At 31.3% G+C, this 14995-nt stretch overlaps 1 protein-coding gene and 1 pseudogene across 1 annotated transcript; one reads left to right on the top strand and one right to left on the bottom strand.

The window, feature by feature from the left end:
* Positions 1-294: 294 nt before the first annotated feature.
* LOC110638415 (receptor-like protein kinase 7) lies at positions 295-3135 on the bottom strand (annotated as a pseudogene).
* Positions 3136-5536: 2401 nt separating this feature from the next.
* LOC110638416 (uncharacterized) lies at positions 5537-7156 on the top strand. The gene has a single exon (XM_021788964.2). It carries the CDS (start codon positions 5537-5539, stop codon positions 7154-7156), a length of 1620 nt encoding a protein of 539 aa, XP_021644656.2.
* Positions 7157-14995: the final 7839 nt, after the last annotated feature.

The following is a 14995-nucleotide window of genomic DNA, read 5'->3' on the forward strand; positions in this document are numbered from 1 at the left end:
ATCTTTTCTTTGTTAGAAGAATGGTTATGGTTTGGATTCTCCATTTGTTTTAGATTCCAACTTTACCTCAGGTTCGCATAATAATCAAACCATAAATGAAATTAAACCAACATATTCACATTGGCAATTGCTTAGGGCATTGCCTTCCTGATGAACACACATTACATTTACAAGGCAAAATGTTAGTATGTGTAACTTCAATACAAAAAGATGAGATCTAAATAATACATATCCTTGTTCTTTTAGATGCTTAAGCTTTTTCTCTTCCCCAGAAATCTAAAGTTCTACTGCAAATTTCACAAGCTGAGTTCTATAATATCAATAAACTACTAAACTAAAAATTACATGCTCATTACTGCAAGTGAATAAGCTTCAAAAGAAAATTTCAAGTGTTGAGATCAAATATGCTGGTAGCCTTCAATTTCTCATCTGGACTAGCTCCACCTTCTTTCTTGACCACAACGACATCTGTAAGTTTATATGGTTCAGCCTCTTCCAGCATCTGAACTACCATTTTCATTGATGGTTTTAAAGCTGGGATTTTTACTGTGCAGTGCATAGCGATTCACAGAACTTTGATGGCATCCTCCCTCAGGTTCTCTGAGATGTTTGAGTCCACTAAATCAAGTGCATTCTCTTTGCTTGTCATTTTGCTGCAAACCCAGTACACTATGTCCTTGTTCTCTCCAAATTCTGGTTCTACTGGCCTTTTTCCTGTGACCAACTCCATTAGGACTATTCCAAAACTGTACACATCACTCTTCTCATTTACCTTGCATGTGTACGCATATTTTGCATTCCATAGTGCAGAAAACAGTTAAAATATGCAGCAAGTTCCCAAAAATTATCTATAGGAAAACATGACAATTTTGATTATGTACAGTAAATTACACCAATTTGGACTACAGAATGTGACTACCTAGGCAAGCATTTAAATCCTAATCTAAGCCTGTTTTAAGTGAAAGATGGTAACATTTAATCTAGTTGGGTTGGCCATACTTAAAGAACAAAAGAAAAAAGCTAAACTGGAGAGAAACTGGAGAGAAACTGCTAATAATTTGAACAAGTGTATGTAATGCAGACAGTTATCCTGAACAAAGTAGCCTTGTCTTAGAAAGTGAGAAGATAAACAGAGTAACCATATACAGCAGGAGATTGATAAGGCATTGCGTGTATTGTGTATTATATTGATAAACTGCGGCCACCATCAACGCTCTTTCAAACATTGTAGTCAGTAGTGTGTGCTATATGTGTCGTATTGCAAGAGCAGAAATGACAATCACAATAGACCCATAATTCCATTCAGCACAAGCATATGGTCCAATCCTCAAATGAACCAGAAGACTAGCTTCTTGAACTGTTTTCACAAACCTCACCAGGTCAAACCTGCCTTCAAAATAGTACTACAAAATTGAAAAAAAGAAAAGTTTAGCTAGAACCATCAAGAAATAATGACAGTAATTTAGACAACAGTGCAGTTAATTTTCCTTGACTGTCGATATGCGGAGATATTGATAACTGACTCAGGAATCACACAATGACATGCTTACCCAATTTGTGTTATCAACAGGAACATTGATAAAGCCAAAAAGAATCTTGATAAATTATATTTTCCTAATAACTATCAATCAAAAGAGAAGAAAGTAAAACCAATGATTACAAATTACCAATGTCATAAGGAAATGCTAACACCAATATTCCTCAAAACCATAAGCCATCAAAATGATAGTTTCACAAATATTATTTTGCTTGGCTAGAAATTGCATCCTCCCTCAGGTTCTCTGAGATGTTTGAGTCCACTAAATCAGGTGCATTCTCTTTGCTTGTCATTTTACCGCAAACCTAGTACACTATGTCCTTGTTTTCTCCAAATTCTGGTTCTACTAGCCTTTTTCCTGTGACCAACTCCATTAGGACTACTCCAAAACTGTACACATCACTCTTCTCATTTACCTTGCATGTGTACGCATATTCTGCATTCCATAGTGCAGAAAACAGTCAAAATATGCAGCAAGTTCCCAAAAATTATCTATAGGAAAACATGACAATTTTGATTATGTACAGTAAATTACACCAATTTGGACTGCAGAATGTGACTAGCTAGGCAAGCATTTAAATCCTAATCTAAGCCTGTTTTAAGTAAAAGATGGTAACATTTAATCTAGTTGGGTTGGCCATACTTAAAGAACAGAAGAGAAAAGCTAAAAAGTAAATGACAGGAGAAGAGGATTTTACTAGGAGCCATGTAACCATGAGTTCCAGCATTGATATGACTCCAATCTCCACCACCAGCTTGAACAATCTTTGCAAGTCCAAAATTAGCAATCCTTGACTTCCACTCCTCATCCAACAAAATATTACTTGACTTCACATCTATGTGAATCACAAGTCTATCAAACCCATGATGCAAGTACTCCAATCCCTTTGCAGGCCCAACTGCTATTGCATACCTTAACTCCCACCCCATCTTGATCTCGTTACAAGAATGTAACTGATCCCACAAGCTTCTATTAGGTAGATACTCATAAACTAGTAGATTGCCGTCCTCACTTGTGATGCTACAGGACAGCTTCACCACATTCACATGCCTCACAGCACTCAATGTGGCCACTTCTACATCAAATTATGTTAATCTGAAGTCCCTTTTAGTCAGCATGGTTGAGCTGCTCCGTAAAATTTTTTGATCAATACTGCTATTAGATGTCCAAATGTGTTTCACAGCCAGTTCATTGCCATTACCAAGGACAACTTTATACACATTTCCTGATTCTCCTTTGCCGATCAATTCTCCAATTTGATAGCATCAGTGATGTCTCTTTCACTAAAACTTAGTACTCTAAATGATTTCATATCCCAAGAACTCTACTTTAATGGATGATCAAGATTCTTCAATCTTAGCTTCGCGAACAATAACCAACCATCAGAAATGACCAAAACTAGCAGTCTGGCTGCTAAACAAGATATAAGTACTCGAAGGTGACTGGAATTGCTATGAGTGGCTGAACAAGATTGAATATTCCTTAAATTATTGCTACATAAACCTGGGTTTCCATCAAAGCCTTCGCGAAAGACCTTAAGGGATAAAGATTGAGGTATGGGACCAAGCAGTTGGTTATTTATATAGTCTCTTCCCATCCATGTAAATCTTTCTCTGTGATCTCTAAATTTTTAGTGCAATATGAGTTGATTTCTAATCCATGCTTTCCCTTGCACAAGAAGCATTTTCTTGAAAATACAGGTCTCTCTAGTCTCTCCCCCTCCATTTAAGTCATTATCTTGAACAACAATGTCTGAGTTTAACCATTGATAGATTCCTAAGCAGTTCAAATAATTTTAAGATACCATTTATGTCTGAGGCTGTATAACAAACCTACAGTTTTTGTTTTATGCATCTGCTCAAGTAATCTGGCCAATTTAAATAATGCCATGACTTTATCCCAAGGTAGTTCTACAAAAAAGCCATCTTCCTCCAATGGATGAACTTATAAAATTGGAATATGATTTGCTACTAGTAAACTAGTGGTCTTTAAGGGAGCAAAATTAACAATCTTTGAGTGCATAGAAAGAAAATTTGATTAGAGAAATAGAATGTGAAATTGGCCTAAAAAGATAGATAAAATTGTTTTCTATAACGCCCTCTCTTTTTCATGTGAAATTTTCCTTATTATTGTTGCACACATACTTGTTGAACATGTGAAATCTGCTATGAACTGGACCTTATATTTTTGTGTAAACCAGTAACTATGAATGACCTAGTTTTAATATTTTATTTACCTTGTAATAATGTTGTTCTTTGTTTTGCAGGCCTAAATCATTAGGCATTATTAATTCTGTATTTTAACATTACAGCAGTACCCCAAAGGTACTTGAGAGATCTTTTAAACCAGTAACTATTTTTTTTGTTCCAATTTTAAACCAGTAACTATGAATTACATAGTTTCAGTATTTTAACTTCATTCTGGCTTATCTTTTCCTTACTGCTTGCATTTTTTTTTCCAATGTGTTTTAGTTATGTATTAGAGAGAACTTTTAGTTATGTTTAGACATTAGCCACACCTATTTATTGCCTAAAACATGGCCACTAAGAGGATTATTAAATAGCATTAGTGACTAATTAAATTAAGCAATAAAACTCAGTTCATGGCCACTGGACTAGCTCAGTTGCTTTGATTCAATTAAAAACTAGTCAAAAGGAATTTAACCAACTAGATATCAGCAATATATTCTAGATTGAGAATTAATAAAGCTAAATAATATGTTGTAGAAATGAATAATGAGATTGATAATAAGTAGAAATCTCATTATAGCTACCATTAACAGTACTGGAAGCTTTTACCTCATAATAAAACACCAGTAATCCAATGAAAATTAAGAACTATCTATGGAGCCAAATTTATGAGAAAAGCTCAAACTAAGAGAGATTAGCCCATAGTTAGAGAAAATTGAAGAATAGGCCTATGGAGTATGGACGAGTCCACTAGCCTAGCCCATAACCAATGTTCTCATGCCCAAATTAGTTCTTAAGATTGAATGTTGTTATTAATGAGTTTCAAAAGTAAGGAATGTGAGATTTTAGGTAAGCTGAGAACTAGAAATCAAAATTTTATATTGTAACTAGCTATTATTTATTGTCAATCGTTAATATTTACTTTAGATTAAAAGAAAATGAGAGAAAAAAATGGAATTATTTTGATTTTCTCTTTAAATTAAAAGATAAGAAGAAAAAATATTAAAAATATAAATTCATAATTTTTATATTTTTTAAACTTAAAAATAAAATTTTAATTAAGCCATATTTAAGGAAAATGACTTTTATTTTTTTTTAAAAATATTTTTTTAAATTTTAATAATCTTATTAAAATATGAAAATACTAATACACGTATAAAATAAATATATATTATTAATTTTAACAGCTAATAATTAGTAAACAACTGACAGCTACTAAAATAGCTAACCCCTACTAAAATAGCTAATATTAAACGAACAAGCCTTTAATCATAAAATTTTCAAATAAGTTTGAAAACTCAACCATATTAGAATTAATTTTAATATTATGAGATATTAAATTTAAATTTAATAAAGTTTAATGCCAATTATTTAAAATAAAAAAGGGTAATGTTAATTAACAAAAATGAAGAGAAGAAGAAACGAAAGAAAAATAGAGAATGAAGGAAAATGAAAAATTGAGGGAGATTGAGAATATAGCTTATTGATTTAGGAACAAAAAGGAGTGGCTTTTTACCAAGTGTCTCCCTTTCTTTGATCAATGCACAATTATTCCATAAGTCCTTCTGTATTTAGAAAATTCACTTTTATAGTTCTTTGTCTTTCAAATTCCTCCATTCTGACCCTATTTTTAAATTTCCACTTCATATTATATTTTGGCACCATCCTTTTTGTGATCAATGTTATTTAATTTTTTTTAATATTTATTTATTTAATAATGTAACCTATATTTCAAACTAAATTTTTTTCTTGTCAAATATGTTTGCTTATTTTTATAGGTTATATCTCTAACTATCAATTTATTAGATAATGGCTCCTAGTAAAGGATGGATGGATCTTGTAGGTGATCGTCTTAATGATGTATATTTACGTGGGGTGGAGGAATTTTTACACTACGCTTTTAAGAAAACTGGGAGGCATGGGGAAATACGTTGTCCATGTGTCCAGTGTAGTAACATGTATTCCACCACACGAGAAGTGGTAGGGACACACCTCAAGGTGTATGGAATAATACGTAATTATACATTTTGGTATCACCATGGAGAAAGGGTAGGTGAATCTGAATCTAATTTAGAAAGTGTTCAACAAAGTGAAGATGAGCCTAGCAATGAGATGCATGACATTTTAAGGGATTTGTATCCAGAGTTTTGTGGTCAAGATACAAATGATATGGATACGGATATCTTCGCTTGTGATATTCATAAAGAGGAACCGAATGAGGAAGCGAATAAATTCTATAGGTTACTAAGAGATTTTGAGCAACCATTATACCAAGGTTTTAAGAGCTCAAAGTTATCTTGCTTAGTCAAATTGCTCCATATCAAGAGCCTTGGTCGATGGAGTAATGAGTCATTTACTATGTTGTTGCAATTATTGAAAGATGAATTATTACCTCAAGGATCTAATTTGCCACAATCGTATTATGATGTAAAGAAAGTAATTCAAGATCTTGGTCTCTCATACAAAAAAATTGATGCATGTGTAAATAATTGCATGTTATATTGGAAAGAGGATGAGAGGCTAGATTTTTGTAAGATTTGTGGCTATTCTAGATGGAAGACTGATAAATATAATGGGGAAGACAAGCTTAAAACCAATGGGAAGAGAATACCAAAAAAAATTATGTGTTACTTTCCACTAAAGCCAAGACTTCAAAGATTGTTTATGTCCACAAAGACAACGTCTTTGATGAGATGGCATAAAGAAAACAGGGTAGATGATGGAGTGATGAGACACCCTGCTGATTCAATGGCATGGATTTCCTTTGACAAACTACATCTAAATTTTGCCTCAGACTCTCAAAATGTGAGACTAGGCCTTGCTAGTGATGGATTTCAACCTTTTGCCAATTCAAAAATGCCATATAGTGTTTGGCTAGTTTTACTCATTCCATATAATTTGCCACCTTGGATGTGCATGAAACAATCAAATTTTATTTTATCAATGCTTATTCCAGGTCCTGAGGGTCCCGGAGATGCAATTGATATCTATCTTCAACCTTTAGTAGAAGAACTAAGAGAGTTATGGAAAACTGGCATTGATACATTTGATGCATATGCACAACAGAATTTCAAATTACATGCAGTTTTACTATGGACTATCAATGATTTCCCTGCATATGGGAACTTATCAGGTTGGAGTACTAAGGGAAAGTTGGCTTGTCCTTGTTGTAATAAGGACACCTGTTGGATGAGGTTGGCCAATGGAGGCAAGCAATGTTATATGGGTCATCGACGGTATCTTCCTCTTAATCACAAATGGAGAAATGATAAGGAATCTTTTGATGGCACAAGTGAGCGAGGGTTACCACCTAAGCCACTTTCAGGAGATGATATACTTGATCAAGTGAAAAATCTTGAAGGGGTCATATTAACTAAGGATCCTCATATGAAGAAAGCAATCTCACATGATGGTAGGGGGGACAATTAGAATAAAAAAAGTATATTCTTTGACCTTCCATATTGGAGGACCTTATTGCTACGCCACAACTTAGATGTCATGCACATTGAAAAGAATATATGCGATAATATACTACGGACAATCATGAACATAAAGGGAAAAACTAAAGATAGCATCAAAACTCGCCTTGACTTGCAATCATTAAATATAAGGCTAGAGTTACACCCAGTACAGCAGGGGAATAAAGTTGTGATACCTCCAGCATTGTACAGTTTATCTACTACTGAAAAATACAGGCTTTGCCAATTCTTGAATTATTTAAAAGTTCCAGATGGATTTTCATCCAATATTTCTCTTTGTGTAAACATGAAAGAGACTAAAATCTCAAGATTAAAGAGTCATGATTGTCATGTTCTTCTATTACATATAGTTCCTCTTGCAATACGTGGTTTACTTCCTAAAGTAGTATATGAACCACTTGTTGAGCTGTCATTATTCTTCACTCATTTAGGAGTAAAGTCATTAAAGGTAGATGTATTGGAGCAATTAGAAAAGCAAATTCCTATAACTCTTTGCAAGCTAGAAAGGATCTTTCCACCTTCATTCTTTGACATTATGGTGCATTTGCCTATACATTTGGCTAATGAAGCTAAAATTGGTGGACCAGTACAATATCGTTGGACTAATAGAATGAGCATTATATTCATTTAAGTCATGTATTCGTAATAGAGCTTGTGTAGAGGGTTCAATTGCATAGGCATACATTGCAAATGAGTGCATGACTCTTTGCTCAAGGTACTTGCATGGCATTGAGACAAAGTTCAATCGAATGGAGCACAACTATGATGTTGGTAGTAATAAAAATAAAGGAGGCTTATCAATTTTCTCCAAAGTAGGATGAGGATTAGGTGCTAGTAAAACTCATGATCTTGATACACAAGAGTGGGAGTAAGCTCATATTTATGTATTAAAGAATTGTGATGAAGTCCAGCCATACATCGAGTATGATTTTTTTTTTGTTTATTCATATTGTATTTACACTTTTTTTTTTAATTTATCACAATCGCTTATAATCCTCTTTTTTTTTTTTTTTTTTTTTGCCCCTTAGAGAGTATTCACAATTGCCAGCAACCAATTTAGTAGGTATGTTAGAAGGCCAATGGAATAAAAATTTTGTTGGATGGTTTAAGACAAAAGTATTAGAGAAAAGGTGGATGAGTGGCCATACTAGACTAGATAAAGTCCGTAATGAGAGTATTAGAGAAAATGTAGGAGTGGTGCCAATTGAGGATAAGTTGAGAGAAGGGAGATTAAAGTGGTTTGGTCATGTGAAGCGTAGACATACGGAGGCTCCAGTTAGACAAGTAGAGCACATTAAGTTAGAGGATATAAAGAAAAAAAAGGAATAGACTTAAATTGACTTGGAGGAGAGTAGTACAACATGACCTAGAAGTATTACACATTTCTGAGGATTTAATCCAAAATTGTTTAGAGTGGAGAAAGCGAATCCATATAGCCAACCCTAAATTTTTAGGATAAAGGCTTAGTTGAGTTGAGTTGAGTTGAGTTGAGTTGAGTTTAAGACGAAAGTAAGTACACTTTAAGTTTTGTATGTATTTTGAGTAATTAATTATTTCAATTGTTTGTAACCATTAGGAACTGATTTTTCACTTTTTCAAACAAATTTTTTTTATAGGTTGCATAAAAATGACTCAAGTCCTATGATGGGAGGCCTACTCTCATTATCACGCGATGCTGCTCGATATGTGACATCTTTTTATGGTTATATTGTCAATGGGTATAGGTTTCATACTGAATATCATGACAAAGGTTTGAGGACACAAAATAATGGAGTTGTTGTAACTGGAGATATTGGTGATGAAGTTAACAACATAGATTACTATGGTGTCTTAACTGAGATTATTCAATTGCAATATCTTGGAGGAAGATGTGTGGTGTTATTTTGTTGTAATCGGTGGGATGTTTATGATCGAGTGAAGAGGGTTAAGATTGATGAATATGGGGGGGGTTAGTGTTAACTGTAAACAAACTTTGAAAACAAATGAACCTTTCATTTTAGCTAACCAAGCATCACAAGTCTTTTATGTTCCAGACAATATTCACAAAGGTTGGCATTGTGTGATAAAGGCACATCCTCGAGATTCCTATGACATCCCATTAGAAGAAGATATTGACCCCATTGATTTGAATCAATTAGGTAAAGCATATCAAGCTGATGAATCTGTCAATCTTAAATCTGGAGAAACAACTACAGTTGATGCAAATGACCAAATTAGTTGAAAGAGAATGGATATAGAGTCACAAATAATTGATATATCTTCAACACAGAAGAAAAGAAAACATGGATCATGAAGTTTATTTAATTATTATTGTTTGAATGCTAGTGTATAATGTTTCTTTTCAAAATAAACTCTATAATATATTCATAATTTATTTTGGATGTTTATGTGTAATTAAGTTATTCAATGTAGTTTACATTTCATTTTGTCTTTTTCCCATATTTTATTTATGTTGTTTCTCATATTTGTTTATGTCATGATATATTTTGTTGGTTTGAAAAAAAATTCACATATATTTGATGTGCTAATATTCCAAGTAAATGACGCTAGAAATGGGGTCACAAAAAAAGAAAGGACCTAGGACAAATATAGTGAAGAGTTCATTTATACCACCGGGTGCATTAGGAAGGGCAAGAGGACATGGACATCGATCAATATCATTTTTACCTATGACATCCACACAAAGTCAAACTGCATCAATTGCGCGTTGTTCGTTAGAGCCACATAATGACATCTCTCTTTTTCAAGATGTTGATCATAGGGAAAAAGATGGTGAAATACAAGAACAAATACCTGAACAAGTGCATGAAGGTTCAACTCCTATTTTTCTATTTCATTCAGGGTTATGAATTTAGTTTACATTAATAATTTACTTTTTATTTTTAATATTAATAGATTTTGATACTATGCAATGTAATACAATAAGGCAACATCAAAGTAATAACAATCCAGCTCAGGAAGAAACACAAGAAGGTTCAAATAATTATTGTCATATGTATTATTAATAATTTATATTTTTATACGTATTTATTATTGATGCATTATTTCTATATTATTAATGAAGTTCTAGGGACTTTTTTATTTAGGTATTTCCACTAAACAAAAGAAGAGAAAAACAAGAGGAATGAACAAGGATAAAAAGATTGCAGCACTTAAGGATGGAGAGAAACTGGATGTGGTTTTTTATAATAATTGAGTTGTTGGAGAAAATCATGCAGAATGGTTAACACATTTGGGCAAAATAGTGCATGAACCAAACATTTGTCCAATAAGAGTGCACTCATGGAAGCAAATTAGAGAAGATGCAAATGATCATATGTGGGATTCAGTCAAGGTACCTTTACTTTTAATAAAACATTGGATTAATTTAATTTGCATCTATTCATTCATTCTTTTTTTTTTGTAGGAGAAATTTAAAAATGTTGACATTGAGCTATATCGGGAAAAGATTTTAGAGCATATGAATCATTTGTGGAATAATTGGAGAGGGGATTTGAAACACCACAATATAAAGCCTTGTGCTTCTTTTCTAGAGATGTTGAAAAATTATCATCAAGGGATGCATCAAGAAGATTGGGAGTGGTTAGTTAAGAACCATTTTTGCACCAAAAAATTTAAGGTATGACATTTTATTTATGTAAATTAAATATAAGTATGTTTATCTTTAGTTTTATTATTTTTTAGAAGGGTTAGCATAATATTTTTAAATACTTTTTTTAATGTAGGAAACAAGAGTTCGAAACTCTGAAAATAGGAAAATTTTAACTATGCTTCATCGTACTGGTAGCAAACCTTATAGACAAATTATTTATGATTTGGTAATGTTAGTGAAATTTTTTCATGCTTTTGCATTTTAGAGATTAAATATATTATGCTATTGTGTAATAATATTGTATTTTGTAAAGGGAGGCAAGGATGGCAATCCACTAGACATTGGAGCTATATTCTTTGAAACTCATAAGAAAGGTGCAAATTTGGTTGACTCTAATGTTCAAGAGAAATATGTATGTTATATTAGTTTTATTGCAAATATGTTTCTTTTTATAAATTGTTATATTTGTATCATTGATTAATCATAATTATAATAGGATCAAATACGTGATGTCATCCAATCCAACCCTTCTTTGTCTTATATGGAGGTAGTAGAATAATGTTTTAAAACACAACATCATGATCAAGTGATTAGTTATGGGGTGGAATAAAGGCAAAATGAGTTAACAAATCTCGTTACAATGTTGGCCTTCAAGAGGAGAATAGATTGCTTAAGGATTGTTTGTCTGAAGTAGAAGCTAGGATGAAACACCTAGAGGACTTATTATTGAGCCAATACTCTAATGCTCCATCTAGAACTCCGCCATCTACAGATCAATCTACATGATTGTGATAAGGTAAATTATCTTCTTTTTCATCTACTATATTCTTTATATTGTTTTTAATATAGGTCATATTTTAAGTTGTACATTTATAAATGGAAATATAATATCACTATTATATATTTATTGAAGATAAATGTATATAATTTAATTAAAGAGCACAGAAATTGGATTAGAAGTTGATGAGTATTTTTGAATTTATGTTTTATGCAGGTTGTGAATTTGAATTATTTGTTTGAAATTTTGAAAATGTCCAAAATACAAATGAAACTCTGCAGAATTTTTTATTTGATATTTATACTTAAACTGTTTAGAAATAAAATATTAACAAATTTTAAGTTAAATGTGAAACTCGTCTCGAGCTATTAGTGGATTTCATAGTTGTTGCAATCTAATTATATTTTTATATTTTGATGCAGATGTGATTATGCAAATAGTGAAAGCATTGAAGTAACTTTTTTAGGTGAAGGTGTTCAAAAGTAACTTAGAAGATATTGTTGAATTTTATTTCCGCCTTCACATATTTATAGTTTCCTTATTGACATAAACAAATTAAGTGTAAATAATTAATATTAAACCGATATTTGAAACGGTTGTTATGACATTTTTCATATTGATGTATAAATGTTATTTTACTTATGAAGCATATTATTTATTATTATTAATTACTTATTAAATTTTTTGGTGTTTTAAAAGTTAACACAATTAAATCATTATCATTAATGATGATTTTTATATTCATATTGATTGTTAATCACCTCTTTTTGTTATTGTTAATATGTTTTCACAACTATTTTTATTGTTTTTAATCATTTTTAACGACCATTTTGCATCGTTATTATCAATTTTTAATGTTCATCCTCAATTATTTTTAACGACTACTTTTTACTATCGTCAGTAGTTTTTAACGATCATCATTTGCTCTCGTTAATACTTTTTAACGACATTTTTTTAATTGTTAATAACCATTAACGAGCATTATTTGCTATTGTTAATATATTTTAACGACCAATTTTTTCATCGTTAATAGTTTTTAGAGGCCGTTACATTGTAAAATAATGATCTTTTAATTCAAATTTGATGATCATTTTCTCTGTCGTTAATAACATTAACGACGGCTAAAATAGTTGTTAATACTATAATTTTAACGATCGCTTATTGTGTCCTCGTTATTAGTATCAATGACGAGTTATATAAAGTCATCATTAAACTTTTTAACGACGAAGCTTATAACGACGACTTAATGACTAACTTTTGCGGTTGTTAATTATTATTAACGACCACTTTTTAACTTTTAACGATGATTTTTTCTCTCGTCAAATATTAATTTTCTTGTAGTTTTACCAAGGTCCAAAAACAAAGTTTACTTAAAGGAGTTAGGGAAATTATGGCTAAATTAGAGTTTATAAGAGCTTGGAGTAAGCTCCCATGGTGAAAGTTTTGAGAGAAATATGAGAGAGAGTGGGGCGGCATGTTGATGAGGAAGAAGACCAAAATGACTTTTAATTTTTGTCTTATTTTTACAATATTTATCCCTAATTTTATGATTTAAAAATTATAAATTATTATTGCATCATGCTTGCTTAAGCATGATGTCATCATTCCACTTTAATTTTGACTTTTCTTTTCCTTTTTCATTTCTCCTTTCCTTTTCTTCACCTCTTCTCTTTAAATTAAATTTTTAATATTTTAATTTCTTACATTTTATTGAACAATTATGTCAAAAGTCACCTCTAAAGTGAATTGACTAAATTGCCTATTACCGGTCTGATCGGTTTCTCCAATAGCATTTAATTGCTTCCGGAACTCTGATTCAATTTTTCGAATTGGTTTTTGATTATTCTCTGGGGTTTTCATAATAGTCTTAGCTTTGCAATAATTCTTAGGCCTGCAGTGTCACAATGTCTCATAAGAAATTAGGGTTTTGACTGACCTCGCAGTCACTTTCCAGTACGGTCACCCATCACTGTGGCCTTGGCTCATTTAACCTTTCATTCTTTATTTTTCTTATTTATATTTTACTTTCAGGTCATTACTATTACTTTTTATTCCGAACTTTTCTAGGTGGTATAGACATAGTTCTAGACATCCTAACTGTCCGGATAGACACTGGTCACCGGAACAGTAGAATGTATAGGACTATGCATGTAGGGGTGTTACAAATTATCTATAAAAATAATGCTTGTACAAACATTTTTGTGAAGATATTTCATATAATGCATATTGTAGATTTATCCAAGATTTCTCAATAAATAATATTATAAATGGAATGTATAATATAAAATTCCAAGGGATTTACCAATCGATTTTAATAAAAAAATAAAGACTTTTAAGTTTTAAGAATATTTGAGAGTGATATGTTATTTATAAACATATATTCATATATACATGGGTAAGTAGGAGCTAAATAGAAATCAAAAGCAATGCTAGATCATGGAAATTAGAGCGATAAATTCTAAAATAATTTTAGGTGTCTCCAATTATTAGTCATCTTAAAGACAAATTTGGACTATACTTTAATCTAATGGAGCTTATGCTATTGCCCCAAAATAATTCTAAAATTAATTTTTAGAATCATATAATTTTTTCAAGTTTCATTAAATTAAAATACAATCATAATTTCTATTCGTTTAAAGTCAAACAATGAATATAATTTTATTAATAATAGAATTCTGTGTTAAGAAAATTGACTAAAATTCATACAATATTGATTGGAAGCATTATAGATAATTTTCAACAAAACACATCAATAGCCCAAAATACAAAATTGAAGGTGCGGCGATGGCCTTATTTAATGTAGCTCTTTTATAGCTATTAGTATAAATCGAGACTATTTTCTTACCATAGAAACATTGATAATTTTGTAAAATAAACAAAAATTATTAAATAAGAATTTTTATAAGCTCAAATAATTTGAAAGTTCTATAACTTTACAATGATCTTCCATCAATTTTTAAACTATTAAAAATACTTTTATAGCAATTGAAAATGTGATAGTTTTTTTTTTTATTTTTAATGTCAAATCTTTATAAAATAAAACATAAAAATATAGCTCAAAGCGCATGAGTTATATGTAGGCACGCAATAGCAAAGAAGAAAGAGTGATGCAATGATAAAGTATTTATACTTACTATATGAAGAATGCCATCGATTGATCATCTAATAGGATATAAAGCCCTCAGGCAAAATTAAAACAAAACTCATGTGACTGTAAATAAATTTTTTAGATTGTACTGAGTAAACTTAAAATTTTTTTGAGCATGATTAAAATTTTTTTGACTTTGTTGTAAATCACAAGTCATCCTTTCACTTGGTTCATTCTCACGTTTTGAGTTCATAATATAAAGAATATAAGAAAGAGACATGGCTTATTGTGTCGTTTTTCACAGATGGTGCCACTGTTATGGTCTATAAAA

This window comes from Hevea brasiliensis, unplaced genomic scaffold, assembly GCF_030052815.1.
Source record: "Hevea brasiliensis isolate MT/VB/25A 57/8 unplaced genomic scaffold, ASM3005281v1 Scaf5, whole genome shotgun sequence".
Lineage (NCBI taxonomy): Eukaryota > Viridiplantae > Streptophyta > Magnoliopsida > Malpighiales > Euphorbiaceae > Hevea > Hevea brasiliensis.